We start from the raw sequence: 27,607 nt of genomic DNA, 5'->3' as shown, positions 1-27,607 counted from the left end.
CGTCGTCGGCCTTCGAGTCTTAAAATTTGATGACTTTCCGGGTATTCTGCGGAGCGCTGAGCCTGCACATGGGTGAGTAGAAGAATCAAAAATGATATTATCAAATAACCTTTGTTTGGCAATGTTTGACAAGAAATTTCAGTTTCATGTTTCTGCCGCAAAGCTTGTGAATGATGCACCGTAGGATGGCCAGCCTCTTCTCCTTAAGTTCCCGGCCACAGGCCTTCTTTCGACTAGCAAGCGCCGCCAATCGATCAGTGTGTCGCAGAAATTTCCATCTGACGACTGCAGGTGAGGTGCACGGCAGCAGAGCATCATCAAGTGCTCAACAAATTTTACGCAGTTCAACAGACCAGGGATGACGACCTCTTCTCGTCTGTGACTCCATCTGAAACGGACCCCTCCAAGTCTGCTACCGTCCAAAAAGCTAAATTTCAGGACGCCGCTGCGCGTCGAGAACCACAATTCTACGAACTTGTAGAGTACGTGACCAACCGCACAGGACGCAAACGCGCTATCAAAGCCGGCCAAGTGCGCCAAACTGCATGGCTTCGGTTGTTCCAGCTCGCAAGCTCGTCAGAACAGCTGGAAATAGTTGCAGAGCTGTTTCCGAGGTGGAGAGACTCGGGCAAGGAGTTCCGCCCCATACACGCAGAGGCTTTCATCCGTGAGTCCAAGTGCCCTGTCGCTGCCCCGTTCTCTGCTGATATAAACCAAGGTCGCTGTGAGGAGTTGAATTGCCCGACGCTCGCACTCAAGGTTTTTGGAGACCATTCGAAATACGGTCTGGCTTTGAGCTCTCTCTTCGCCGCGCGACATATGCTGCACTCCGTCTATGACAAGCGCCCGCTTTCGGACTCTATGACTGTCGCAGCTCTATTTGGTGTCTACAAGCTCCCACCTGTCTCATCTGACCTGGCTGCTTGTTCCATGCTCTATGTCGCATGTCTCAAAGATAATTCGGCAAATGCACGTGTCGTGGCCAAGGCGTTGTACGAAGAGCTCCACAAACAAGTCCAAGACAAACCTCCCGTCAAGGCTCCACAGGAAAGAGCGATTAGGGCAAGATACGCAGAGAAACCCAATATCTGGTTGTTGGACGCCCTCAAGACGATCGAGAAGGTACATAAAAAGACGGGAAAGGAGTGGAGGTGGATACGATACTGGACAACAGAACGTGAATGGCGCCCTCGCGATACTTTTACTCCCATACAACCTGCGACTGCCGCCGAGCACGCATAATCACAGCTCCTTTTATCACCAGTCGAATGTAATGGATTTCGTTTTATTGGTAGGCTTGAAGACCCGCCAGATGGATGCCACTTCCTAACCCGGCATCTTCCATCATTGATTCTGTCTATTGAGTTTGCGGTCGTTGTATGTTTGTTTCTCCATCTAAGTGACGATGCTGCAGTGCGCATGGACAGGTAATGTACAGCACACACTCTCGTGAAATTAACTCAGATGACCATTTGAATACCCCCAACAGCTCTCAAATTGAATGACTTTACATAAATCTAGGCTTATTTAGCATGATCATGATGCAAGTTCAATAGCACTAAGGCGTCAGCGGCTCAAATCGGTCCGCAAAACACCCCTCATGACTATAATCTTAGCCCTACTTATATAAACCCATCTCCAGACCCGAATACGCTCAATCTCCAGCTATGACAACGCACGCACTCCTGCAAGCATTCAAGGCCTCCAAGCCTGCATTCGGCGCCTGGATCACCCTCCCAGGTATCCTGAACGCACGCGCGGTCGCACAAGCCAGCCCCTACCTCTCATGGGTGATGATAGACTGCGAACACGGCCTCACATCGCTCCAGCCTGGCGCTGCAGAATCCATTCAGGCTATCACTGGTCTTGGACCCAACGCGCCGAGCCCGCTCGTGAGAATCCCAGCCACGGGTTTCAGCAATAGTACGTCGTGGCAGATTAAATACGCGCTTGATGCAGGCGCACGGGGTGTGCTTGTTCCTATGGTGAGTGGTTTTGGAAGAGTATGGAACGGAACGTTGTTAGACCCTGTGCTGGGCTGTAGGTCTCTAATGCTGAGAAGGCGAGGGAGATTGTGGCCGATAGTCGCTTCCCTCCGGGAGGCCGGCGCGGGTTTGGAAGTCCATTCACTCATGGCGTCTGGGGCATCGATGCTACCGAGTACATCAAATCTGCGAACGAACATGTAGTTGTTATGATACAAATCGAAACGCCGGAGGCCGTGAAAAATGTTGAGGCCATTGCTGCTGTGGATGGCATTGGTGAGTTGGGTATAAGTAATTGCGCACATCGCTGATATGATCTTTTAGATTGCTTATTCATTGGTCCTTACGATCTTTCCCTGTCCTTGGGATACCCTCCCCCCTCTCCCGATCCACACCCTGACGTGGAATCTGTCATCCAACATGTTCTCAAAGCTACACACAAGGAAGGAAAGAAGTGGTAAGCATGTGTGCTGAATCTCCTGCTACTTAATTGCCACTGATCCGTTTATGACCCAGCGCAATTTACTGCAGCTCAGGAAAGCAGGCCCTTAAGCGTGCTGAGGAAGGCTTCGACATAGTGAGATCACTTGATTGAAATTCCGCGTTTATAGCTCACTCCTTTTGCGTCATGTAGATTAATGTCGCTTCTGACATTGGTGCAATGAGTGAGTCGGTGGCAGCAAACGCTATCGTTGCATTAGGCGGAGAACCTGGAGCTCCAGCATCCCGATACTGATCGTGGAGAAAATTGAAGTAGGTTTCGGCAATAAATGTACAAGTCGATGGAATGTAGTTTAACGACTCGGACGCACTTGAGAAATCATTGATTTCTTTACATGGGTAGCGACTGATCGTTTCCTTGGTAGTCATAATCGAAGACTAAGAACGCTGGCCCAGCAACTGTAGCATCGTCGGACACGCTCTCCCTGTTGTTCGTGATTACCGAGAACACAAAACCCTGCAGCGTATCCGGGATGGTGACCGTCATATCAGCGTTGAGAGGTACAACGAGCGCTTTGAACCCTGAGATGAACCAGGCGTACAACGTGTGTGAATCGTGTTCCGGAGCTGCGGGCGAAAACGACACTTGTACAGTCTGTCCTGGGATAACGTAGGAGGGAAACGTGAGTGAGGGGAATATTTTGATCGGCGGCAGCGAATTGGAGGATGGGCAGGATACGATGAAGCCACTCATCATCGTGTATAGTTGACTCAGACTCAGTGGCGCCTGTTGATTGTTGGTCTCAAAATGTATGTTGAGAGAAGAGATGCCACGTACATCAAATGCTGTGCTCCAAGCAGCACCTTCACGCATGTCCGCGTTGATCCACGCTGAGTGTTTTGCTTCCACGGAGTGAATAGAGCTGATAGAAATGACATAGTCCTAAAATGCTTTTGAGTTGGATCCCAATATAGAGCGATAGAAATCGAAGTACAGGATCGGAGAGATACTTCGCGAGAGTTGTATACGTAGAGGATGTTATTGCTTCCACAATGTTGCTGGTCTTCACGAATGATCTCGGATCGGAGTCTGGGCTGACGGAGGGTTCATTCAGGCCACACGTGAAAGAAGGATAAGAAACGAGCTGACAAGTTATATGTGCATGGCTGAACAGCCTTGTCACCCAGGATATTCTCAAGGAACTGAGCATGCGTAAGCTCATGGGAGGATATCTGTGCGTATCTCCCCTGCGACCAGGGCGGTAGACCAGCATTGGAGAAGTCCTGCGGCTCATATTGGTGCAGCCGTTTGTAGAAGTAGTACTGGAAGTGTTCGAGGGAGAGAGCAAAATTTAGAGCTTGGATCTCTGTTGTAGTATTCGTCAGTTTAAAGCTTCGAGAAATAAAATTAACTTCACCCGTCAGTGCCCTATCGCCGTCACGCCGCTCTGAGGGAAGGGAGAGAACGGAAGAGGAAAGGATGACAAGGGCGAGAAACGTCAATATGACCCTCATCGTGAAACGCTAATAATACAAGGGTATACAGTAGGGTTTTGCTGAAAAATGTGGGTATCGTCCAAAGAAGAAAAGAGAAGCGGCTCACAAAGAATACCAGAGGAACATTTTATGTGTACTAGCAGGCGTGTCAGCCCATGTCAGCCGCCCCTTGGCTATAATCCATGACGGCAAAATTTGGATCAAGTCATCCATTATCAGCCTCCAAATGCAATCAAATCTGTGGGTTGATCAAATCGCAAGGAAATTGGAGGATGACACTATGTGTCTGGAGAGTAAAAGGTAAGAGGGTAACATGATACATTGTCATCAACTGGTTCCGAACCTACTCGGAGTCAGTCAAAGCACATGATGCACGTCAGTGAGTCAGTGAGGCGCAGATACTGGCATATATGATCTGTTTTCGTTATATTGTAATATAAAGTCATACTATAAAGTCCTGCATAATGCATAACGTTGGAAAACCACCACAATCCACGTAAAGCACCCTGCAGGGGGAGACTTACGATCAGTGATGGCCGATACGCCGACAATGAAGGAACGTTTATCCTCCTATGATATTATCAAGCTGGTCTGCGGCTGCCTACACCTGAGGCCTGAGACGTTGCTAGATTGCCTGGAGGACAATATACGGAACACAGTATTTGTAGAATATTTCACATCTAGATTGCAATTGTGCATGACGCACAGAACGCTCTAGCGAAAGAAACAACATGTGTCCGTACACATAAGTACTACGGGGAATGTTCTGGCGAGTAGATATATTTAAATTTCCATCGATAGACTAGACACGAACCAAAAAGAAAAAAGAAAAAATCCGATACAGCAGCATAACCACAAAGAGGACTTTAGAGTTCATCCTCGCCAGCAGCGTTGAAGTGGAAACTCAAAAAGGCGGGTCCAGCAATCGTCACGTCGTCAGTCACCGCCGTACTACTGGAAGTGATTATAGGGAACACGACACCCTGTAAAGTCGATGGAATCTCAACTGTGTTTTGAGAGCTCAGTGGCACAAAAGTAGCGCCGAGGCCAGCAATGAACGCAACATAAAGTTGTGGAGGTACCGACGATACCGTTGTTGCGTTGAAAGAAACTTGGACAGTCTGGCCCGGCTGAGCACCAGCAGGGAAAGATAATGCGGGGAACGCTTTCACAGGCAGTGGCATGTTAGAGGAAGGGCATGACACGATGACGCCTGATGCGAGTGTCCACACGTGATTGAGGTCTAGTGGGGTCTAGACAGATATATGTGAGTAGCGATCATTAGCGACCAGCATGATGACATACGTCAAACGCAGTGTTCCACGGGTTAGCTTTCAAAATCGCTGAATTGATCCACGCCGATTGCCTTGCTTCAACAGCTAGGATAGCACCCGAGGACGTAATGTAATCCTGAGAGCATGATAAAATAAATACACGACTACGATCAAACCCTAAGGTTGGTCCACAACTTACCGACTGGGACAAGAACTGCGCCGCACCAGAATATGCTGAAACGCCAACCGTCTCCAACATGAAACTAGTTGTGACGAAAGAAATCGGGTCCGTGTCAGGGCTAACGCGACCACAGCCCATTCAGTGACGTATAGATTGCTCTTATGAAATCTCTACTCACAAACTGTAGGTGCATGGCTGTACCGCCTGCTCACCAATTACGCTCTCGAGGAACGACACGTGTGTCGACTCGTGTTGTGCAATTTCGTTCCATCGTCCACGCGCCCAGGTGGGCAGGTCTGCATTGAGGAAGTCCTGCTGGGTATACTTCTGCAAGCCTTGAGTGTAAAAAGCATTTTCGAGGTGTTCAAGTGTGAGTGCGAAATTCAGAATCTGAATGTCTAAGAACACAGTGATATGATATCATTGAGTCAGATGGGGTAAGCGACGAACTCACCTGTTGGGATACTGCTATCATCACGTTTAGCAGGTACGGCCACGCAGAAGTCATGGAGGGCGGCAACAACTAAAAGAGTGACGGAAGCTGGAGTGACTTTCATACTGCTCGAACTGTTGGTGGGGTGCAAAAAATGAAAATGGGCCTTAGGGTCTAGTAGATGCCAGCTTTATACCCTCATGCGGGGCTAAACCGAACAATCGTATAACGTCATTCAAATGAGCTTCGCGATGCCAGCATCGCCTGCGAATCTTTTAGGTGACATTCTGGTCGAACGGCGCTTGATGATGATATTTGAAATAGCGTCCCCTTATGGTCGTTGCTTATCATTGGACCAGTATACCGAAACTACTATTGTCGGCGCCGTCCTGCACGACCAGTCTTACTGTCTAGTAGGAACAAGCTTGATCACTTTTGTTCACGAGCTGACTTATCCGTCCTTTCACCCCGGACTCATCTGCGATACTTTGCGCAAAGGCTATCCGTTCGAACAGGCTTGGTAGAAAAACCACGCGCACTATAGAAGTATCTGGTCGGCATGGAAATGTTTTTGGGATGTTCCATACCTTGGGTAGCCAAACGTTGGCACTTGACGCGAATCGTTGCAGCGCGGTGCTAGCACTACTAGTAGCGCCATTACGGCGTAAGGTCGGATATGTGCCTAGCCACTTTACTAGTAGAAGTTGCAGAAGTCCCAGAACGAACTGGAGAGTGGCACAAAACTTCCTCGGGGATAAATAGTCGACCTGGGCATCCGAGAGTCTGCCAGCGAAGAAAGACGGGTAACTATGTGTCACATACTTGTTAGCCTAGTAGGGTTACTTGGGGATATCAGTTTTGTCGCTCACAAACAGAACTGGCAAAACTTTGGGTGCAGTCTGCGCAAAGTATTTCGATCCCAGAATATCCGACCTCCGACACTGGCACATACTTATATCCCGATATTCAGTTGTGTTCAATAGAGAGGCTACATTATAATCGACAAATCAACAAACAAATTGCATTTGGTCCAAAATAAGCCATGGTCGTGCCAGTGTACAATCTGTAACATGCTACCTTAGTTCACAGAATCACGGAGGAAAAGAAAGCATAGCATATCACGACGAAGTTTAGCTCAGGACAAAGCAAACATATAATTGGCCGCGAGGTTAAACATCAAGAACGATACTTGACAAGCTTGAGAAAGTGATCAGAATCTTGCGAGCCGTTTCCTTAACTCGTCTCCCCACTTCCATCCCCATGTGAACGATAGATATAGACCTTGGTCACATCAATACCCTCATCAAAACCGACAGCCACCTCATTCGCATCTCGGCGCAGCGAGACGCACCATGCGCGCTCGAGCACATAGCTGAGGGTGTTCTCAGGTACTATTGCCATTCCATATCTTTACGGTATCGTCCTCACTGCTGATGGGCACGTTGGGGTGGAATACAGCAAAGCTTGGGTCGTTCGTATGTCCTTCCATCGTTTGCACGCAGCTTTTGCTAAGGTAGTCCCAAATCTTGATAGTCCGGTCATCACCCGTCGTGACGAGTTATGGGCTATCCGAGGCTGGGTAGAAGTCAACGTAGCCGGCGCGCCTGCCACGTGTGTCCATAATAAAGTTAAGTAGTTGACTGTTGACAGTTGTGGAGACCGCATCTTGACAGTTCGGTCACGTGAGTTAGAGCCGTCGGATCTGTAAGCGCGCGTTGACCCGTCCTAAGACACGAAGGAGACAACATCTGAGTGTGACAGAGCGAAGCATCTCGCCTTTATAGACAAAGATTAGCATATATCACTCACGGGCTGGTGGTATCTGAGAACGATACGTCTATGGCAGAAGGTAGAATGTGGCTATCATTCTGACTCAATCGGGACTCCGACCTAAAGATAGAAGCAGGTCTTGGACATACATATCAATCAAATTGTGATCTTCAGGAGTTAGCAATACCGCTCACCTGAGGACAACCTTCTGCCACTACACAACCATCAATCACAACCCGCAATAGAAGACCATCTGGTCAGAGATGGAGCGGAAGGGTTACGAGGGGTCTCATCCTCACGTCCTAATGGAATCTGCTGACGAGGAGAACTGTTTAAATCCATAGATTTAATAAAGATATTCACGAAGAGATGATTAAAAGGCATAATACTCAAATACACAAATATAGCTCTACGCAAACAATACGGCGAAAAGAGAGGTAGTTATGGTGGAGGTAGTTGGGAGACCAGATAGCCTTACGGCTTAGATGACAAAGTTTGCACAGCGTGCTTGTAGGCGCCTTGAGGCTTGCTTGTATCACATGTTGAAGGTCGTGTTGCAGTTAATTTCGTCATTCAAACCACTAAGGGGTCTTTGTTTTGTATTTTTCTTCCCGTAGACAGAGAAGTGGTTGCGCGCTCGTGCTAGCGAGAGCCTAAGCAATGTTGATACTTGCTCAATGTCCGTGGGGCACCAGAGTGATGAAATGGGAAAAACTCACCTGGTCACGCTCCTGAATATTTAAATGTTAAAATATTCGCAATTGGTCGATTCCAGTTAAGTGGTCAGGTTTGTTTCGCCAGAAAACGCCGCTCATGAATGTGGATCAGAAATGAAAGATGCATGTCTGCTTGATACTGGGCACGAGGAATGTTGACCGGTTCGTGCGCAGAGGATGGACGAATTAGGTAATTATTACATAAGCGTTGAAGTGGGATGTGGGATGCGGCTAGAAGGGATTGACGATAATTTACTTGACCGCCGTTAGCAGCGATGGCCCCGACTCAACCCTTCTCCTCTCCACATGTACACCCGCCATATCCTTCTCTCTACCTCTATCCTCTAAACGACACTTTTATCCCGAAACACATCTCCCTTCACAATGGCCAGCGCGTAAAGATCGGGCGCCAGACAAACACAAAGACAATCCCAGGAGAGAGAAACGGTTATTTTGACTCAAAAGTACTAAGCAGACAACATGCAGAGATTTGGGAGGACAGTGGAAAGGTGTGTCTTGTTCCCTGTTTTCGAGGGGAAGACTGACGGACGTGGCGGAAGATATACATCAAAGACGTGAAAAGTTCTAATGGCACGTTCATCAACGGCGAGCGACTCAGCCCAGAAGGAGTCGAGTCCGAGCCATTTGAGCTCAAAAATGATGATATCGTGGTATGCTTTCCCTCACTTTTCCCCGTCTGACCCACCCAACCCGTTCGCAGGAATTCGGTATCGACATCATTGGTGAAGACAACAAGACCACAATCCACCACAAAGTCGCTGCACGCGTCATGTGTGTGTTCACAGACGAAGATGCGCACCTCGCTGCCCGCGTAGAGGCCATCCCATCATCCAACTCTCTTCCTCCCAATATCCCCTCCGTCCTTCCTCCCGCCACTTCATCATCTGGAAGTGGTAATAACTTTAGCTTTGCACATCCACAGCGCCGCCCTGCCCTACAGAGCCAGCTCGGTGGTATGGGCGGCAGTATGCGTCCACCGGGAAAAAATGGCCTAACCTTTGACCACATATTAAGTAGGCTTCAGGGTGAACTCCAGAAGAGTCGCGAGACCGGTACAGAACTGCACTCCCTAAGCACTGTGATGAATGATATTCACGACACGCTCGGTGGCTCGGTGGTCCGTCCTCCATTACTCTCTACATCCATACATACTGACTATCTCCACTCCCACAGCCCCAAAACCTACCGCACTTCCCTCAATCACTCCCTCCCGTACGTTCACAACAAACCTCTGCAAACTCTGCGCCCGCACCCGCATCTGCCGCGCCCGCAAATCCAGAACCTCCTGCACCTCCCCCGGAGCACCCTGCCCTTTCCGAGCTGCGCACAGAGCTGCACGAGACCCAAGCCAGCCTCGCAAGCCATGTCGACAAGGTCCGCGCACTCGAGGACATGCTTGCAGAGCACGAGGCCATTAAGGCCGAGGTTGCAGCTCTCCGCGACCTCATCCATGCTTCATCCGCACGTTCCCAGCACGACAATGGTATGAACATAGACTCGGAGCGCGGTCGCCGTGGACAAGACGATGACGACGGATCTAGCATTCGTACAGTCACCCCGCATGAGTTGGAGCGCGTCGAGGAAGAGGACGAGAGCGAAGAACAGGATGAGAGCGAAGAGGATAGGGAGCGTGCACAGAGGAGGGAGGAGCTGGGTAGGCCGCGGACGCCAGAACCATCGGGGATGGGAATGGACGAGGACGAGCTTATGCATGCCCGTGCATCGGATACTGAACCTTCGACATCACGACCACGACCACGATCTCCTTCACCACAGCCATCGCACCCTGCACTAGACGAGCTCTCAGCACGGCTAGTAGCTCTTAGCGGACGCATAGATAGCGCTGTAGAAGTCAACCATTCCCTAGCGGCGCAACATGCTGCCGCTCAGGGCACGATCACTGTGTTGCAGGACAAGATCACCGCGCTGGAGGCGCTGGTTGCAGACCGGCAGTTCGAGACGCAGATCGCTGCAGCTGTGGAGGCCCAACTCGCCAAGGCCGTAGAAAGTGCGGTAGAGGCCCAGCTTCGCGCGCATAAACAGCAGCAACCGGATCCTGCGGAAGGGTTGACCGCGTTAATGGCAGAGTGGAAGAAGGGTGTAGAAGGGCAATGGAGCGCAGCTCAAGAAGAATGGGGGACAGAGCGTGAACGGCTACGCCGGGCCTTTGAGGGGCTAGAAAACGGATTAGACGCACGGGTATCGACTGTCGTTGCCTCGCACGTACAAGCGCAAACGCATGCAAGACTTCAAAACGGTGATCTCAAGCTGCATACCGCGAACGGGACGAACCCTTTAGGTGGAGGACTGGTGACGCCTCCAAGTCCTGTGAGCGTCGCTTCTAATCCTGGTCGGGGGAAAGCGCGAAGACGAAAACGTTCGAGATCTCCATCTGTGTCTTCCATCGAGTTGGATGATGATGCGCACAAGGATGGAAATGGGATTTTGAACGGTGATGCAGGTCGATCACGATCTCCTTCACCTGGACCGTCGATTGTGGGAAGCGAGCCTGAGGCAGAGGGCGAGTTGGAGAAGCACGAGGGCGTGCAACCTCTCACTCCAGAATCATCTGTCACCGATGCCGGGGGTACGGATACTGTGGGACAGAAAGTGCACCTACAAATGCAGACGCAGACGGAGGTGACGCAGCGGGTGAGTATTTTTTTTACATGCATATAATCACTAGTACTGACGCTTTGAGCGTAGCTGCATTCGGCATCAACAACGATAACAGCTGCCATTGGCGTCCTCGTCCTGAGTGTCGCGGCCGCTGCCGTGATATATCGCATGAAACCAGAATAAGCAAGTATTGAGGGGGTGAGGAGTGCGTATTTTTCTATTCCCACTCCCGTTTCCCTATGTGCTATTTGCAATGGATAAAACGTATCGAGTATCAGGTATTTCCGGTGTGGAATGTGCATGCATTGGACGGTTCGGGTGTCTCGTCTATCTGTCTGTCTGTTCTGTCCCTCGCTCTCTTTGACGCAACGCATTCATTTTTCAACTTTATACTTCCATATCCTTCGCTATAGCATATCACCCCAACCCAACCCCATACCACCCGTTCATGCACGCATCCACGCATCGCATCGCATTACAATTATTTTATACTTTTTTTCTTCTTCTCTCTCCTCTGTCACGCTCGCGTCAAATTGTTGATCTGCGTTTCTTGTCGTTGTTTATGCGTTCTTTTTACTTGAGTATATACGTATTTTATGCAGGTGTGCCTTTCTGTGTGCTTTCGGTTTTAATGACAGTCATGACTTTTTTGTTTGGGTTTATGAGGTGATTGATGGGAGCTCGAGGTGAGTTTTACTGTGACGACGGACGCCTCAATTTGCAGAGATCTATAGAAGGAACGATTTTTTTCGTTTGTTCTAGAGGACACTAACTCAATTTGTTTTACATAAAGTAGCACATCATCACAAATTACCCTTCAGCGTGTCGCCGTCACATCGTATCTCAAGGTAGCTGCTGTGGTCTCCGGTCGTTGGATCTACGAGACCTGCCACTCTCACTCCTCATGAACAGCTCTCAGATTCAGCCGACAGGCTAGCCTCCTTCAATTTCTCTTACACCGATCTGTGTGAGACTGACTGGTCAATGATCGAGGGGCTGCAACGTGAATTGCGGGTTCCAGCCTCAATACTGAGTCGGCGTTTATGGGTAGATAGCAGGGCGCCTGAACACATCGGACACATAACTAGAGAAATGACAAACTTGCTCGCGGTACCACTGGCAAAAAGTGTTGAAACCAGGCGTGCACTTCAAAAATTTGACGCGATCGCAGTCATCTTGCTACTCTAAACGTGGACTCGTGGCTAGGAAGACTGAAACGCCGAACATCGATAGAAGCACTAGCTGAACCCAAGACACCATGGGTAAACACCGTGATGCCGGAGCAAAAAAGACTCTTGAAGTAAGAAGTCTTTGGAAACCAGGCACACCGGAATCTAGGTCGAAGATTCGAAATACCGAAGCAATACCTGAAATCGCACAATCAGTGTCAGTCATACGCAGGAGAAAGTCGTGACACTGACATCTACTGCTGCAGACCCGTACAAATTCTCTTGTGTAAGTCGATGTGGTGCGCGTGCAAGAATACCCTGTTGCAGGGGTCGCAAAAATCTCCAATTCTGAGATGCCTTTCTCGGAATATGGAGGTGACGAGCAATTTGGTGGCCAAAAATTATGTGGTTGCAGTTCCCCCACAGACACCGGAACACCCCGTCAAGAGACTGACATCATGATCAATGTTGAATAAGCAATTCAAAAGGCAACATCACCCACTAAAATATCCTGAGAATGAAACATTGTTAGGTATTCAGCGTAAGATTACAATCTCATGCGACACACAGTTTGCTGGATATGCAAGTTGCGAATAAGATCCGTCCCTGCGTCAGTTCTGTGATCAGAGTCAATGTTAGACGAACGAGCACTAGAACTCCGCTTTTCAGGAGAAGATACGCGAGAAATCTGAAACCGTCGTCCGCACTTTCGACTGCCGGTTGTTAGACGTAATCAGGACCCAGAAGACTTAAAGCATACTCACCAATCAATCGAGGAACCAGCCTGCCGTTCAAGCGAATACATGATAGACTCAACGCCAAGGGAATTCACCCCACCACAAGAGCATCTGTAGGAAACTCCAGAGGATGATGTCGTCTGCTGTTGGATGATGGCCCTCATAATAACTGTCGTGCCCGCTTCCAGTGTTGACCATTCGTTGGAATTAAGTCGAGTTACTTGCATGCCTTCGTCAATACACAAATCGTACTGTCCGCTCTGCATATACTGTCTCTGGATTTGAGCTTCAATCGAGTTGCGTTTAAAGAGAACTTTGAGCATATCATTGAATTGCTGAAGAGAACTTGATGAGTATGCTTTTGCAAGACGGGTTTTTGCGGTGAAAGCCGTACCTCAAATGAGGTGCAGAAGTCCACCGGTATTGGATATTGGTGACCTGTTGCGTCTATCAGTGTCACACAGCCACGTGTAGCAGTTCCAATTAATTGCGTTGCAGTCGGTCCCCCAGAGGACTGTGCGCGGGCGACCAGGTTTTCGATTGTCAGCAGGAATTTCTGACGATCCTCCTGCTCCCTCTGTAGAATCACAAACATTTCGTGTACTTCCCGTTGACTTTGCATTTGACACGACCACTGACCAAACAGAGTAGTGAGTGAATGTAAACATTCGCTGGAGGATAGAATACTACTAAATACACCGCCAGATAGCGGTCAATTTCAGTAAAGTATCCAGCGATAGCTTGTGTGACGGGTGTGGATGCAAGACAGCGCTCACGCAACGTTGTCACTCGGGCTGAGGTGTCTTGCAGCATTCTGAGTGCAACTCGATGTCAAGTGAATCCAAAAATACACTGATAACGTGGATACCTGGCAAAGGAATCTCTTCGGGACTGTTCAACAGGATCCGAGGAAGGCGAGGTGTTGCACAATTCGCGGCTCAGTCGATCAAGTAGTAAGATCAGGCTATTGAGGCCCTCCTGATTTTGGCTTCGTCTCTGTAGCAACCTTTGAAATCAAGAAACTTGCTCGCATTCATACAAGCTCTCACATCTATAGCTTGAAGGCCTGTCAATAATCCACCGATAGCCGCTTGCATCGGAGCGCCGACAAGTGGAATTGCACTTGTGACATTCTGTATCAAGGGCAGCACCAGCTGAGCCATGTCGGAAGCTTCGCGCGAAAGGGGTACACTCCTAGAGTATCTAGCGAATGGAACATTGGTGGAGGGTTCGAGACCTGGTTCTCTGCTGTTCGCAGAGTGTACTGGTGGGGAAGGAAAGGAAAAGGTGCTGAGGGTCTGTGCATGGATGGAGCCATCGCCATCATGACCGGTGGTTGTCGATCTGGGTCCATTCGTTTTGGGGCGCCTAAAACGAACTGCAAAGACCTTGCCCAAATCCTTGACAAAATCCTTGATCTGTTGCGAAGGGGGCATTTTGATCAGATGTGTCAGAGGATACTAGGTAAGAGGGAATACAGGTAGAACTGTACAGAGTTTTATAATGTTAGGCAGCTGTGCACAACACAGCAGGATGCACTGCATGCCTCGTGCATGTACTACTTACCATTGGCTCTCCACAACTTCACCACTCAACCTAATACACAGCAGCAGCTGAAGCTGTGCCTCGTACTTATTTGCGCGAAATACTATGCGAGGATTAGCTAAGGAGAATTGAATGAGAATGTGAGTTTGTGTTGCAATGGGAGGTCATGATTGTCGTTGAGCCTTGTCACTTGAAGTGCTGTCTAGTACGTACTAATTTGCGTACCATCGAAGCAATAGAATACATGACGGCGCGAGATAGGAAACATGCGAGTAGCCAAATGCATATGAGAGCCTTCAACGTGTAGTCAGATACATCAAGACAAAATCATCAAAACCTAATTCACCAGTACAATGGTTGTGTTGAAACGGTGATGTTGATAATTTACTGTGATGGTGTTTTGGAGAGGAGATTTCCGAAATATTATGTAACATCTGGCGCTCCTCGTCTGCGTTCTATCACAACCATAGGGGCATAGTGAAAATGCTGCGCCACTGCTGCGACCGCTGCGGTATCTGCCGCGACCACTGCTGCGGTGTTCCTAAACGGTGAGTGCGCATTAACTACACCTACTACTTACTGCTAATCACTGGAACCTCCCAGTACTTGTCCTTCAAACGAGCCATGGACTCGAGGGTGCTCCGATTCCTTATATCTATATCCACGCTCCCAGAGTCACGGTCAGGCAATATCATCGAGATTCGCAGTACTCCCGGTCTACAAGTCAGGTCTCCCAAACAACTATCTTGTTACTAAACGATCTTTCATATTGCATTGTAAGTAGTCTGATTCCTCTGCATACAATGTTATTTTCATTTCTTCTCAACAAGTGACTGCGCAGTCGCGGGCAATGGCATCATCTCAAGACGCGGTCAGAGCCACTTTTCTTCGCTTTTTCGGTTCTCCGTGGGATTTTGTTGCCTGTCGTTTCCGAGTTGCTGACGTCCGTTGTTTGACATTGTCGCTGTCACTGAAATCTGGCCCGCGCTAAGATGATTGTTAACTAGGACAGTTTCAAAAGTCAGAACGCATCATACCTCAAGTTCATTTTCATCATAATCGGGATCTCCTTCGTCACGATCCTCGTGGTTCCAATGGAATGGAAGCCCAGCATATGGGTCCCAACCATCTTGATGATCCCCGGCGTCCGCCGTCTAGGCCCCACTGATGGTTTCCTGCAGAGCCCGACTGAGCTGAATTCTCGAACAGGCGCTGTTCAAAGACCAACAGACATTCCAGGTCAACATCCGTGTGGGTCACATCTGTGCTTCTACCGGTCTGCTCCAAAAGGGTTGTCCAAGCAGCTCCGAGAATGAATTCTTCCTGTGCATCTGCGGTGCCATCTCTGGGGTAGTTGGGATGTGCCTCCAATATGCTGCGCTTGTTGTATGCGAGCATGGTGCTGAGTGCGTGAGCAAATGCTGCACACCCTAACCATTGCACCACAGTCTCTCGTGCGTCTTTGATGTTATCAAATCGCCAACGAGCTACCTGTGCTTGTTGAACTGCGGTCAGGTCACCGCAATACTTGACAGTGTAACCCCCAGTCAGTGACACTTTTATTCCCCGCTGCTGTAGATGACGTCCGACAGGCAAATGTTGGATATCTTCGAGGCGAGGAAGGCTGATGAGGAGCTGTAGCGTGGATTTGTGTGGCGCCGAGTATGGTATCCATTTCGGGCGGATAAGGTATGTTGTGGAAAGCATAGATTATGTCTTCGCCTACAGGAATATCATGTGCATGTGTCCATTGACCAAACTAATCTCGTTTGTCAGTATGCGAATGCAACTGTAACACAAGCAACATACCCGAATTGCACGCCTCCCGGCCCTGTCTTGCCATAACTCATCAACCAGATCTGTTGTTTGAACAACGACCTGCGGGTCCAAAGGTCTATCTGCAGGAAACCTACATCTGCGCCACCACCGCACTTTCCATGCATCTGTCTCCCTGTGAAATTGAATGAGTCTGACAGGATACCAAAATTTATCATGGCGAGCGAGTGCTCCTTTTCCTGCACTGTGGTTGTGTCAACATTGCATGCAAGATAATAGCTGCAACGTGTGCTTACAGCAACCGTTTAGCCAAAGGGACCTTTGAAGCCTTTTCACGACGACTCCTGGGCTCAGTCAGTCAAAGATATGATACACTAAGTCATTCAGAACTAACCGGCGGTTTGGTGGTTGTCCTTGTGACGCTGGAGTTCGCCATGGCACAAGCTCATCAGTATTACAGTGGCTGCACACGAACTTCTCTCGTGAACGAAGACCGCTAGCTCGGCCATTACGCTGACATGCGATGTGTGACCAGTTATCGCATTCATCACACTTGATCATTCCCTCCTCGAGCTGCATATCATATCCATTCCCGGTCATTCCACATCGACATGCCACAGAATATTCTGATTCTTGACTCAATGACAGAGGTGGGATGTTCGAAGTGTGCTGGGATTGATCTTCTGTATGAATGGCAGGTGACGATTCCCTGGGATGCTCTAAGTTGTTTGCGGGAGCGGGAGTTTTGCTGTCTGGGCCGTGGTTTGGGCTGACTGGGAGGCTGACACTTTTCATTAGCATATGTAGTATGATCATCACTAAAAAATAGAGTGCATACCGGTGGTTCAGAGAAGAACTTGATTTGGAACTGGATACGAGTTACTACTGACATTCTGGCACTAGTACTGATCTGTCGCGGGCGTCGCGGGCATTGCGGGCGTCACGGGCGTCGCGGTCGTCGCAGGCGTCTTCTTTTGCCATATTTGGGTGGTGCTGCGACATGGTGCCCGCGACGCCCGCGATGACTGCGACGCCCACGACAAGGTGCTGCGACACTAGTGTACTTGCTTGCTGGAAATGAACTCGAGCTGTGTAACACATGGTACTTCAGCAGTTACGTTGCACATCATAGTATTGCAGACTCGTGTATTGGAATACATACTTCAGTGGTGGATTTGCGTTCGCGTATCATTTCAGAAACCAGAATGCACAAGTCTGAAATCTGGGACTCGGAAGTTGGAACACACTATAGATCAATCTTCAGTAACACAGTTTAAGATAACAATAACCAAGTGACTTTATATTAATCATGTGAAGCCCTTCAAGGCAGCGATGCGAAGTCCAGAGTATGTGGCAAGCAACAAGCAAGTGTCGTGAGTCAATTTGCTGCTTAGCGTAAATTTGGAACCGTCGCGGCAGATACCGCAGCAGTCGCAGCAGCGGCGCAGCATTTTCCTTGTGCCCCAACCGTAGCCTTATCAATGTTTACAATAGATGGCAAATTAACGCTCGGCGAGGCGTATATATAGTCGCAGATTGGAATTGACACTGGATCAACAACTCTTACAATTCGCAGTGATGTCGAACTCGCCAGCTTACTCACCCCAGACAATCAAAGCTCACACCATTTCGATCGATTCCCTAGCAAATTATCCTAGCATTCACTCCGTGCGCATCACCTGGGTTGATCTAGTCAACGTTATTAGCATCCGCGTTGTCCCTCTCAAATCCTTCCATCGCCTCCTCGCCTCCTCCAGACCGGGTATAACCATCGCCCAATGTGTCTTTGGCTTCGTAATTAAGAGGACCGCAGCTGGGTTTGGGCCTACAGGGGAGTATCTGTTTGTGGTGGACTTGTCATCTATGAGGTTGTGTCCCTACGCGCCAGGACATGTAAGTATTATGGGCTGGTTCCAAGATAAGGTCCCTGCTCCAGGCCGCATCCTTGGCACGGGTGTGCCCATGTGTCCACGATCAGCACTGAATCGTATCGTCAAGTGCGTCCTCTCTAACACCACATTGAATGCGGACTCACTTGAACATTCAGCACCGCCAAATCTTACAATGCCGCGTTCCTTGTTGGATTTGAGACCGAATTCATTCTCCTCAAAAGCACCAACCCGATCGAGGCGATCAATCCACACGGATGGAACCACACGCGAGCGCTACCTTCCGGAACCAAGGAGACAGAAGTTCTTGAGGAGATTGCACGTGGACTCATCAACAGCGGAATCGAACTGACAATGTATCATTCTGAAGCAGCGCCGGGGCAGGTTGGTTTACCTGACTTTTCATTGGTTTTTTCTATATACTGATTTTCTGCAAATAGTACGAGATCGTGACGGGTCCACTCCCACCTCTTGAAGCTGCCGATGCGCTCGTGCACACACGGGAGACGATCACCAACGTCGCAAGCAAACACGGGTTTCATGCGACGTTTGCACCAAGGTTACATATGGACACCTGTATGTGTTGTGTTTTATTCCTGTGGTCGATCATTCTCTCCGTCTTCTGCCAATATGTTCACATCCTGGGTCTACCTTCTCTGATTCACGCTCTCATATAGGTGGCAGTGCAGCTCACACTCACATCTCCGTGCACCCCATCAATTCCGAGCATCCATCCAAACTTCAAAATCTGAGCCAATCTCCAGCGGACACATCAGACAATCCTATCACCCCTCTTGAAAGCGTTTTCCTAGCTGGTGTACTCAGTCACCTCCGAGCTTCCTGTGCATTCACACTCCCCTTACGTGCCTCCTATGCACGCATGCTCGATGGAATTTGGAGCGGCGGGACATGGGTCGCGTGGGGCAGGGATAACCGTGAGGCGCCCGTACGCTTGTGTATTCCTCCTGCATCTGTAGACACAGAGGTTGCGACCAACGCCCCCTCGAAGAACCACTTCGAAGTAAAATGTGTAGACGGCACGTCTTCCCCTTACCTCGTCCTCGCCAGTCTCATCGGCTCTGGCCTTCTTGGCATCCAGTCTCAAGCACCGCTCGTAGAGCAAGATTGTGATACGCCCGCTGCGCTGATGACTGAGGCAGAAAGGCAGGCAGTGGGCGTAACGCAGCGGATGCCGATGTCTTGGGAGGAGGCAAGGGCCGCATTGGAGGCAGATGAGGCATTGAAGAGCCTTCTTGGAGGCCTGGTAGAGGGATTCTTAGCAGCGGGGGAGGTGAGTCATTTGATCACTGGATCTATTATGTTGTATCTTCAACTGGTCTGTCATATCATCTTCGCGGGTGCTGATTTATTGTTGTTTTCAGACTTTGGATGAGCTTTTACACGCTCCGGCGAGCGAAGCGGAGAGAGTACAGATGCTCGTTGAGCATTATTAAGATGAAACGGCAGGCCCTTAGGTCTCTTGGATGGTTCCCGGTTTTGATAGCACATGGTTCACTTACTGATACCAGTGTCGTAAGAATAATCTTTCCAAGTTTCGAGAATGATTATTCACAGCTTTTTGAAGCCTCGGCATCGCGCGATCCTGGTACTGCCTTGGCGACGATTTTATGTGATTTCATCCATCAATGCAATGGCAGTGACATACAGAGTGACGTTTCTTGTTGTCACTCAGAGTGTTTCTAAACAAGATTTAGATACTATGATGCTGGCTGATGCGGCTGGAGGCTCTTGTAATGAACATATGTACATATGATTGTTAACAATTATTAACAGGCTAAAAGTGCGTCTGACTTTCATTGGTATTATTAACCGATGTTAGTAACATTTGTATTTCTCACCGAGCCCCAATGTGCGCATCTTCATCTGTGAACACACACATGACGCGTGCAGCGACTTTGTGGTGGATCGTGGTCTTGTTGTCTTCACCAATGATGTCGATACCGAATTCCTGCGAACGGGTTGGGTGGGTCAGACGGGGAAAAGTGAGGGAAAGCATACCACGATATCATCATTTTTGAGCTCGAACGGCTCGGACTGGACCCCTTCTGGGCTGAGTCGCTCGCCGTTGATGAACGTGCCATTAGCACTTTTCACGTCTTTGATGTATATCTTCCGCCACGTCCGTCAGTCTTCCCCTCGAAAACAAGGAACAAGACACACCTTTCCACTGTCCTCCCAAATCTCTGCATGTTGTCTGCTTAGTAATTTTGAGTCAAAATAACCGTTTCTCTCTCCTGGGATTGTCCTTGTGTCTGTCTGGCGCCCGATCTTTACGCGCTGGCCATTGTGAAGGGAGATATGTTTTGGGATAAAAGTGTCGTTTAGAGGATAGAGGTAGAGAGAAGGATATGGCGGGTGTACATGCGGAGAGGAGAAGCGTTGAGTCAGGGCCATCGCTGCTAATTAACGGCGGTCAAGTAAATTATCGTCAATCCCCCACATCCCCGCTTATATAATAATCATACCTGCAGAGACAACCCATCGACCGTTCCTTGATACTCCCACAGCATATACTTCCTGCTCACAAACATCCTGTGCATCTTCAATTTCCTTACCTGCTTCTAAGTCCCATTGACGAGTGGTCTTATCGCCTGACCCGCTGATCATTCGCTTCCCGTCCGGAAAGTAGGATATGGATGGAATAGCATTTTTGTGACCCTCCAAGGTCAACACGGGTGTCAAAGTCAATTTCTTTGCTGCCGCAATGGGCTGTCGCGATCTGGAAGCCGTGTTCTATTTCTCCGCTAGCGAAGTTTAGCATATGCGGGAAATGTTTTATTTGAAAGTATTCGAAGGACCGTCGGTGAGGCTCTCTCGTATCCTGAGGCTTGATGTTAATAGTGATTTTGAAGGAGATACCCAACCACTGGCAGCTGGTAGGTACACTTTACCTACCGAAATTGATCGTCAGCTTGACAGCGCTGACAGCTCAGACTGTTTTGATGTTACCTAGAGGCTAGAAATTTGGAGAAAGAGCGAGGGATATCGTTGAATGTGCCTGCATTTCGAACTATTTCAGGTGCTTCGAAGTTGCTAACAAGCCCCTTCCACATGGCGCCTGTGCATTACAGCATTTCTTTCTTATTGAAAACAAATATGCTTACCTTTCGGTTCCCTGCCACAGCCGTCTCCGTTGTCGCTGCCGCATCGCTGAGCTCGTTGTGCAGTTGGCAAGGAATCAGAAGTCCAAAGTCAGAATTTGCAGGTATAACACATATCCTTTTATAGCTCCATGAGCGATCCATGGAAAGCTTTCACAAAGTTCAGGGAAGCTGAACTATATCCGTGCGATCTCCTACATCGCAATCCGTCGTCCTGTCAATGTTCGTTTACTTGCAGTCAAATCAATATTGCTGAGGTACTACTGCATGCAACTAAGTACTTACCGCCTAGCATGAACCATTAGTACAATGAAATTCGACCATGTTTGCACTCTAAAAATGGTGGTACCTGGATTATTTTATTTACACAGCTACTGGTGACCATGGGAGAACCCGAAGGTTCATGGTACGCACTTACAGCTGTTGCAGTCATTACATTGAATTAATGAACGGGTCGAAGATCTCACTCACCTACTCACTACGTTTGTTAAGGAGACTGAAGGAAGACTTGGATGTCACCCATCGGAAGCAACAAACACTTGCGCGGTCGATGAAGGGGGTGGCTGTGCAACTGCCGAGCTTGTCATTGACCATCATCTGATCTATCAATATCGATCATGGGCAACGAGAAGAAGAATACAAGTAAAGCAGCTGCGAAGGCAGCCAAAAAGCAGAAAGTGGAAGCCAAGATTTCTAAGAAAGAAAAGAAGAAGATCAAAAAGACAAAGACGACCGATGCACCTGTGGAGGATGAAGATTTAGAGGCCATCCTCGACAAGGTGATTTTTATCGCATGCATCTGAGATCGAGCTGACCTAACGATGCCTGCTAGTAGATGAACCGCGAATGGGAAGATGCGCATAAGGTCACAGAGGAACTAGTCGAGGGCCCACCTTCCCGGCGTGCGAACGCGACTCTGACGCCTTGCCCGAGCGGAAACCACTTGTGGTGCATCGGAGGTGAATTCTTTAGTGATGATGGCAAGGCCTACTTTTACAACGACGTCTACCGCTACAACCCTGACAAGGATGAGTGGCGCAAGTTCGTGAGCCCTACGTGCCCTGGGCCTCGCAGTGCACATGCCGTGGTGACTTCGGCAGCTGGAGGAGGAAAGCTCTTCTTGTTCGGCGGCGAGTTTAGCTCATTGTATCAGAACACGTTCCATCACTACAGGGATTTTTGGAGCTTTGATATTAGCACTCATTCGTGGGATCGCTTGGATACTAAGATCAGACCCAGCGCGAGGTCAGGACATCGGTGCGTAAGGAATACTTTTGTGCCCCTTTTAATTCTTAGAATGGTACAGGATGGCAATGTGGAAGCACTACATCGTTCTATTTGGCGGTTTTTATGACCCAGGGCATCGCAGTATGTTTCCAGCATGTGATCCCGCTTGTTTGTATTGCACTGATATATACGAAAAATCAAGCCCAATATCTAAATGATACCTGGGTATTTGATACTCAAGAGTATAAATGGCGACAAATCGAATTCAAGGATATGGATCGGAAACCATCGTGCGTTGTTCCCTGTTTACTTCTGTGAATTTTACCTAGTCATACATCGATTACTACACAGCGCAAGAAGCGGATTCTCATTTCTCTCTACGCCAGAAGGTATTGTTTTACATGGTATGTATGCAACTTGGTCATCAGATGCTACTTCCCTATGATGCATGTAGGGGGTTATTGTAAAGAATACATCAAGGGTAAACGTCCTATTGGCGTAATGCTCGACGATACCTGGTTTCTCCGGTAGGATTTTGCATCTCCTGCTCCCTATCCCACTTCAACTCGCACATAGCATGTCCCTCGAAACTTCCCAATCTCCATCATCGTCCACAGTCTCCTCGGATCCACTTAGTTTGAAATGGGAAAGGCGAAAGAAACCATCCTTCGCGCCGCACATCCGCAGTGGCTGCACAATGGCGCTGTGGTCGGTCAAGGGTATGGGCGTCCTGTTTGGCGGCGTGACAGATGACGACAGGGATGAAGAGAGCCTCGAGAGCGTATTTTGGAATGATCTGTAAGTCATCAGAAGGAGCCTGAGTCACCGTGCGGAATGTTCTTGCATGGTTTCATACAGTGTCATCTCGTGAGGCACTATCTTGGCTTGTGGTTGTATTGATGGCGGAACTGCAGACTGACCGAATCTTGCGTAGCTACGGATACCAACTCGTTGGCAATGGGCGTTGGCAATCAATGACACTCAAGAAGTTGAAAAAAGCAGGGAAGGGTGGAAAGCGAAAGGCTGCAGCTGTTCAGCAAGAAGAATCGGACGGAGATGACGATGGAATTAAGACTCAAGAGGTTAAGAACACCAAGGTCAATTTCCACTCGTGTAGATGGTGTCGGATATTGAGATGAGACTAGCAGGACCTTGATGTTGATCCTGATGACCCAATACTAACGACCCCAATACCTCGGTACAACGCTATGCTAACTGTGCTGAGGAATACACTGTACATGTACGTGGTTCTTTGCTATGACCATTGTGTACTGCCTGAATCATTCTCCCCCTATCAGCTATGGTGGTATCTTTGAGCGTGGGTCAAGGGAATACACACTCGACGATTTCTATTCGATCCAGCTCGATAAGCTCGAACGGTACACGTGCCTCAAGCACAGCGGCATCGTTATCCCAGCGGAGGGCGACGAGAGCAGCAGTGATGAGGATGACGATGGTGCAGAGAGCGACGAGGATGGTGATAGTGATAATGAGACGCGGGTAGAGGAAGATGATGCGGGGCTCGACCTTCAAAAGCTTGATGATAGTCACGATGACGAAGAAGCTGACGAGCCCGTAGATGTACGAGTGAGTGCACAGAGGATTTTATTGTGTGGTACAATGAAAATTGATAAAACTTCAAGCACGAGGTGCGTGCGCAAGCGACGGCATTCATGGGTGTATCCAAAGACACGGCGCGCTCTGCGGAGGATGTGATTAGCACACCAGAACCGGGAGAGACACTAGCTCTGTTTTATGCTCGAAGTCGTAAGCTTCACTTTACCCCAGTCTTGCTTCAGTCCTGATCATCATGAAGGTGAATACTGGACCCAGAAAGCACACGGAGTGAGCGATAATCGGGGCAAACAACTCAGGAGGGATGGTTTCAGTTTTGCAGAAGAGCGATATGGTACGTCTGGTTGCAGGTGGTCAGCATTGATTATGAGTGCATTCATTTTTTTACCCCGTTAGCGGAGTACAAACCTATCCTCGAAGAAGTAGAGAAGATCCTGGCCGAGGCCGGCCTCGATGAGGACGAGATGAGAGCAGGTGCTGCTCAGACTGGCGGAGGCGGAGGCATCGCGTCAAGTCGGAACCGTCGGTGAATAGTTGAATACTGCAGATATATTTGACAGAGGTGTAAAAAACCATTGAATAGCGATGTGGTCAGCACAAGGAGGCCCGCACTCACCTAGTGACATGTACTTATTAATGATGGGCGCCAAGTTAGAAATTTAGTCCAAACGAGTCTCACCTCGCTCGGCGTACTATTCTACCACAACTTCTGGTTTTGAGGCTGTCATCGTCTGCTCAGTAATCTTTTTCTTTGTTTCACTCCTAGGAATTGACTGTTAAGGCATGTAGATGAGCTTCGGCCATTGTGGATCATATATCACAGGACCCCCTTGACTCTTGCGTGGCAAATCGCGAAGCCGTTATTGAAAACAGGGTTCTAAGCTGCCACATCACGAATAGCTTCTTGAATCGCAAACATATTCCGCGCGCGACACTTGAACTGCTGTGCAAATGCGCAACAAAAATTCCATAAGGTTGACTTGACGAAATACCTATGTAGATACAATGACCAACCTCATCAATGACCTGTTTGGCAACAGCCTCGGATGAGTCGGATCCAAACAACTGTTAAGCAAATGGTGACTCTCGTGGAGGAGAGCCTGTTGAACAACTATCAAGAATTTAATCTTCCGGATTCAATCTTCATCTGGTTAGTTCATCCCGTCAATCAGTATGGAGCTGGCAAGAAGGTTCCTTCTACATACTTCAAGTTCCATCATCAGACATCACACACATCCCTATCATATCAGTTGCACAATTCGGAGTCAAAAGGAATTTACGACGTTGAGTGGGCAATTTTTGAGGTCGACTTATAACGATACCGGATCTCCGAAGAATGCCAGTCGACGATCGTCACGAACGCTGCATCCTTGTATCAGCTTGACTCTGAGAGAACACTACTTTGACTTACTATACGACGGGAGTTTCAACGTTTGGGCTGTCATTTGCTCAAAGCGAATCTAGAGACAGTGGCCAAATCTAACAAAGATAGACCAGCCCATAGAATTTCGATCGAACCAGGGCACTGGCCTGATTCCTTTTCGAATAACTGTAGCCTGTGAGAGGATACAAAATGTTGGTGTCCCGTGCTCCCGAGTTAACCGGTCGCGGTAAGGGTTATCTTCAAGCTTCATCACTAGTGCGCAGCTAAGTATGCAAAGTTTTTCTTTGCATAACCCTGTCCGACCGACTCCGACCCGACGTCAGGAAGTCCTCCCCATAAGTCTAAATACCTATCACATACTCACCTCTAATTAGTACACCGAAGCAACCATACTTCTCGTTACGCAACAATGTCAACGTACGCCAAGTTGACGCGGCGATAGGGAGGCGAACAAACCAGACGGAAGTCCGGTATCGTACCACGAAAATTTGATTTGAACGTCCCACTCATCGATGCATGCCCGGTCGTTCGTTCAAAAACAAACTCAGCCTCGGTAGCTTCAATCGGATACACCAGCGGACTGCCTCCGTGAAATCATTCGGCATCCCTCTCATTCCTTACAAAAACTCCCTTCCTTCCGACCTCGATATCTTCTCTGTTTCTGGTAACGAACCCGAGTTCGACGACGATTCCGGCTGTGGTCCATTCGACGATTCGAATATCTTTGAAATCATCGATATGCACGGCTCCCAGGACTCGACGTCATCGACGTTGCCTGCACCTGTCGTCCAGAACCGGTTATCGCAATGTTCAATAGCGAAGAATAGACGCGATGATGAAAATGACGCGTCGGCTATGGTGAAGTTGAAAAAACATTTGTTGACGGAAGTCGATGGAGATCAGTCCACGGCGCCTTTGTCTATGTATTGTTTCATGACTGGTTTCATGTGCGTGAACTGTGCTCTTGATTTACTTCGCAACTCACTGATTTTTTTTTCAGCGATTCAGTTACATTCTCTGCTATATTTGTCTGGTGCGCTTTCCAAACAGGAAACAGTTTACAAGTACGAGTACCTCCGCGGTTGCAGAGGATCTTTCCCACTGACATTTGTGCGATAGCTGGCCCTTGCCCTTGCTCGCCTGTTCAGCGGGCAGCACGATCACTCGTTCCATATAGCGGACCGTCAAGCGCTGTGCTCTGTGCTCACGTTCATTTTCGGCGCATTTATCGGCCGTATCGGCGATAAGTTGGGCTGCAAGACACGGTTATGGCTGGCCCTCGGCACATTCATTCAAACCCTCTTTACGATGGCTGCCGCTATTGCGATATGGCAGAGCCATCAGGGTAGCGTTGCTGATGCGCGCGCAAACCCCGCATGGACCAACGTGTCTTCCTTTGTGTGCATTGGCTTCTTGAGCGCGAGCATGGGCTTGCAGGGCATTATGGGGAAGCGTGTCAATACGCAATTCACTACTACAGGTATGTTTCAGGCATATTTCTATTTATTTCCTAACCTTTCATTTCTCCGCAGTTGTGCTCACGACAACTTGGTGTGAGCTTATGGCTGACCCTAAACTCTTTGACATCCGGCGGATGGTCATTTCGCGTGATCACAAGATCATGGCTATTGCCAGCCTGTTTTTTGGAGGCTTCATTGGCCGTCTATTGATCGACAGTATCGGTTCAGCTGCTACGCTGGGCATCGGCACAGGCATCCGTTTGATTGTCAGCGTATGGTGGCTTTTCATCCCGGAGAAGCCAGCTGGGAAGTAAATATGCGTATGAAGTGCTCACATGCGTGTTTATATCCATGTACATATCTTCATTTCCGACGACTAGGAGACGAGATGCTACGTGTGTTGACGGGTAGGGGACGAGAGGATGATGTGAGTTGAGATGTTTTTTTTGTTCAATTATACCAGTATTTTGTTGCACTTTTAGTGTAGTATTGCCTAGAGTTTTTTTCGTTTTCAGATACAGTAGGCATCACGATTTTGCATGCGCAGTGGCTTTGTCGAACACAAACGTAGCCCATTCTCCCAGTTTTCTCACGGCTTTCTAGTTTTATCCACAACTTGAATCATGATTGAGTCTCCAATGACTTACTTTGAAGTTTGTTTCCATTACTGCTTTCTTGTCAGTGCGCGAACACTTTTTTACCTTCGCTTTCCTCGCACGCTGTTTAGGCGAAGATCGAGCAGAGTCCTCTGAGAGTGTCTGGCCATTGGCATACTCAAATGTCCTC

At 48.7% G+C, this 27,607-nt stretch overlaps 11 protein-coding genes across 11 annotated transcripts; 6 read left to right on the top strand and 5 right to left on the bottom strand.

Moving 5' to 3' along the window:
- Window positions 1-48: 48 nt before the first annotated feature.
- On the top strand, window positions 49-1,610 carry HD556DRAFT_1423318 (uncharacterized protein). The gene is made up of 3 exons (XM_041304550.1): window positions 49-291; window positions 344-667; window positions 719-1,610. The coding sequence occupies exons 1-3, from the start codon at window positions 171-173 to the stop codon at window positions 1,240-1,242; spliced, it is 969 nt and encodes a 322-aa protein (XP_041152810.1). The 5' UTR covers window positions 49-170; the 3' UTR covers window positions 1,243-1,610.
- On the top strand, window positions 1,451-2,769 carry HD556DRAFT_141888 (Pyruvate/Phosphoenolpyruvate kinase-like domain-containing protein). The gene is made up of 6 exons (XM_041304430.1): window positions 1,451-1,582; window positions 1,643-1,985; window positions 2,045-2,261; window positions 2,310-2,442; window positions 2,502-2,562; window positions 2,620-2,769. The coding sequence occupies exons 2-6, from the start codon at window positions 1,668-1,670 to the stop codon at window positions 2,719-2,721; spliced, it is 831 nt and encodes a 276-aa protein (XP_041152809.1). The 5' UTR covers window positions 1,451-1,582; window positions 1,643-1,667; the 3' UTR covers window positions 2,722-2,769.
- Window positions 2,770-2,817: 48 nt separating this feature from the next.
- Window positions 2,818-3,941, bottom strand: HD556DRAFT_1450831 (ferritin-like domain-containing protein; the record flags this gene model as incomplete). Its single annotated transcript, XM_041307827.1, has 4 exons — window positions 2,818-3,369; window positions 3,422-3,521; window positions 3,577-3,793; window positions 3,845-3,941. 4 exons carry the CDS (start codon window positions 3,939-3,941, stop codon window positions 2,818-2,820), a joined length of 966 nt encoding a protein of 321 aa, XP_041152808.1.
- A 455-nt stretch (window positions 3,942-4,396) lies between these two features.
- Window positions 4,397-6,106, bottom strand: HD556DRAFT_1301499 (ferritin-like domain-containing protein). The gene is made up of 5 exons (XM_041299472.1): window positions 5,833-6,106; window positions 5,557-5,776; window positions 5,397-5,496; window positions 5,229-5,333; window positions 4,397-5,176 (listed from the first exon to the last, which is right to left on the bottom strand). Exons 1-5 carry the CDS (start codon window positions 5,933-5,935, stop codon window positions 4,790-4,792), a joined length of 915 nt encoding a protein of 304 aa, XP_041152807.1. The 5' UTR covers window positions 5,936-6,106; the 3' UTR covers window positions 4,397-4,789.
- A 2,466-nt stretch (window positions 6,107-8,572) lies between these two features.
- Window positions 8,573-11,120, top strand: HD556DRAFT_1314355 (uncharacterized protein; the record flags this gene model as incomplete). Its single annotated transcript, XM_041300918.1, has 5 exons — window positions 8,573-8,806; window positions 8,858-8,968; window positions 9,019-9,435; window positions 9,492-10,970; window positions 11,025-11,120. The coding sequence occupies 5 exons, from the start codon at window positions 8,573-8,575 to the stop codon at window positions 11,118-11,120; spliced, it is 2,337 nt and encodes a 778-aa protein (XP_041152806.1).
- A 1,151-nt stretch (window positions 11,121-12,271) lies between these two features.
- Window positions 12,272-14,279, bottom strand: HD556DRAFT_1450828 (uncharacterized protein; the record flags this gene model as incomplete). The annotated part of the gene is made up of 9 exons (XM_041307826.1): window positions 12,272-12,304; window positions 12,359-12,556; window positions 12,609-12,617; window positions 12,675-12,819; window positions 12,871-13,178; window positions 13,238-13,420; window positions 13,483-13,657; window positions 13,712-13,839; window positions 13,893-14,279. The coding sequence occupies 9 exons, from the start codon at window positions 14,277-14,279 to the stop codon at window positions 12,272-12,274; spliced, it is 1,566 nt and encodes a 521-aa protein (XP_041152805.1).
- Window positions 14,280-15,462: 1,183 nt separating this feature from the next.
- Window positions 15,463-17,166, bottom strand: HD556DRAFT_1450827 (uncharacterized protein; the record flags this gene model as incomplete). Its single annotated transcript, XM_041307825.1, has 7 exons — window positions 15,463-15,893; window positions 15,946-16,147; window positions 16,198-16,266; window positions 16,321-16,408; window positions 16,461-16,508; window positions 16,559-16,982; window positions 17,055-17,166. 7 exons carry the CDS (start codon window positions 17,164-17,166, stop codon window positions 15,463-15,465), a joined length of 1,374 nt encoding a protein of 457 aa, XP_041152804.1.
- A 576-nt stretch (window positions 17,167-17,742) lies between these two features.
- On the top strand, window positions 17,743-19,507 carry HD556DRAFT_1250098 (uncharacterized protein; the record flags this gene model as incomplete). The annotated part of the gene is made up of 5 exons (XM_041298901.1): window positions 17,743-18,161; window positions 18,212-18,437; window positions 18,494-18,629; window positions 18,731-19,344; window positions 19,436-19,507. The coding sequence occupies 5 exons, from the start codon at window positions 17,743-17,745 to the stop codon at window positions 19,505-19,507; spliced, it is 1,467 nt and encodes a 488-aa protein (XP_041152803.1).
- Window positions 19,508-19,926: 419 nt separating this feature from the next.
- On the bottom strand, window positions 19,927-20,306 carry HD556DRAFT_1219626 (SMAD/FHA domain-containing protein; the record flags this gene model as incomplete). Its single annotated transcript, XM_041296767.1, has 3 exons — window positions 19,927-20,022; window positions 20,073-20,183; window positions 20,235-20,306. Coding segments are annotated over 3 exons (279 nt in total), but the record flags the coding sequence as incomplete, so codon positions are not given.
- Window positions 20,307-21,792: 1,486 nt separating this feature from the next.
- On the top strand, window positions 21,793-24,507 carry HD556DRAFT_1250133 (galactose oxidase; the record flags this gene model as incomplete). The annotated part of the gene is made up of 13 exons (XM_041298903.1): window positions 21,793-21,954; window positions 22,011-22,432; window positions 22,482-22,543; window positions 22,605-22,692; window positions 22,754-22,806; window positions 22,857-22,929; window positions 22,979-23,200; window positions 23,337-23,499; window positions 23,548-23,642; window positions 23,701-23,989; window positions 24,046-24,169; window positions 24,219-24,311; window positions 24,374-24,507. 13 exons carry the CDS (start codon window positions 21,793-21,795, stop codon window positions 24,505-24,507), a joined length of 1,980 nt encoding a protein of 659 aa, XP_041152801.1.
- Window positions 24,508-25,877: 1,370 nt separating this feature from the next.
- HD556DRAFT_1314350 (uncharacterized protein) lies at window positions 25,878-27,135 on the top strand (the record flags this gene model as incomplete). Its single annotated transcript, XM_041300917.1, has 4 exons — window positions 25,878-26,308; window positions 26,362-26,425; window positions 26,481-26,841; window positions 26,894-27,135. 4 exons carry the CDS (start codon window positions 25,878-25,880, stop codon window positions 27,133-27,135), a joined length of 1,098 nt encoding a protein of 365 aa, XP_041152800.1.
- Window positions 27,136-27,607: the final 472 nt, after the last annotated feature.

The sequence above is a fragment of the Suillus plorans genome, assembly GCF_016647745.1.
Source record: "Suillus plorans strain S12 chromosome Unknown HD556scaffold_113, whole genome shotgun sequence".
Lineage (NCBI taxonomy): Eukaryota > Fungi > Basidiomycota > Agaricomycetes > Boletales > Suillaceae > Suillus > Suillus plorans.
Note: the sequence above shows the minus strand (reverse complement) of the source record. Positions and strands in the feature narration are given on the sequence as shown.

Coding starts and splice junctions, on each gene's coding strand:
- HD556DRAFT_1423318 (XM_041304550.1), top strand. CDS start 171: ATGATGCACCGTAGGATGGCCAGCCTCTTCTCCTTAAGTTCCCGGCCA. Junction 292..343: donor TTTCCATCTGACGACTGCAG/GTGAGGTGCACG, acceptor AATTTTACGCAG/TTCAACAGACCAGGGATGAC. Junction 668..718: donor ACACGCAGAGGCTTTCATCC/GTGAGTCCAAGT, acceptor ATATAAACCAAG/GTCGCTGTGAGGAGTTGAAT.
- HD556DRAFT_141888 (XM_041304430.1), top strand. CDS start 1,668: ATGACAACGCACGCACTCCTGCAAGCATTCAAGGCCTCCAAGCCTGCA. Junction 1,986..2,044: donor GGGGTGTGCTTGTTCCTATG/GTGAGTGGTTTT, acceptor GCTGGGCTGTAG/GTCTCTAATGCTGAGAAGGC. Junction 2,262..2,309: donor TGCTGCTGTGGATGGCATTG/GTGAGTTGGGTA, acceptor ATGATCTTTTAG/ATTGCTTATTCATTGGTCCT.
- HD556DRAFT_1301499 (XM_041299472.1), bottom strand. CDS start 5,935: ATGAAAGTCACTCCAGCTTCCGTCACTCTTTTAGTTGTTGCCGCCCTC. Junction 5,777..5,832: donor TGATAGCAGTATCCCAACAG/GTGAGTTCGTCG, acceptor CTGTGTTCTTAG/ACATTCAGATTCTGAATTTC. Junction 5,177..5,228: donor CGTGGAACACTGCGTTTGAC/GTATGTCATCAT, acceptor ATATCTGTCTAG/ACCCCACTAGACCTCAATCA.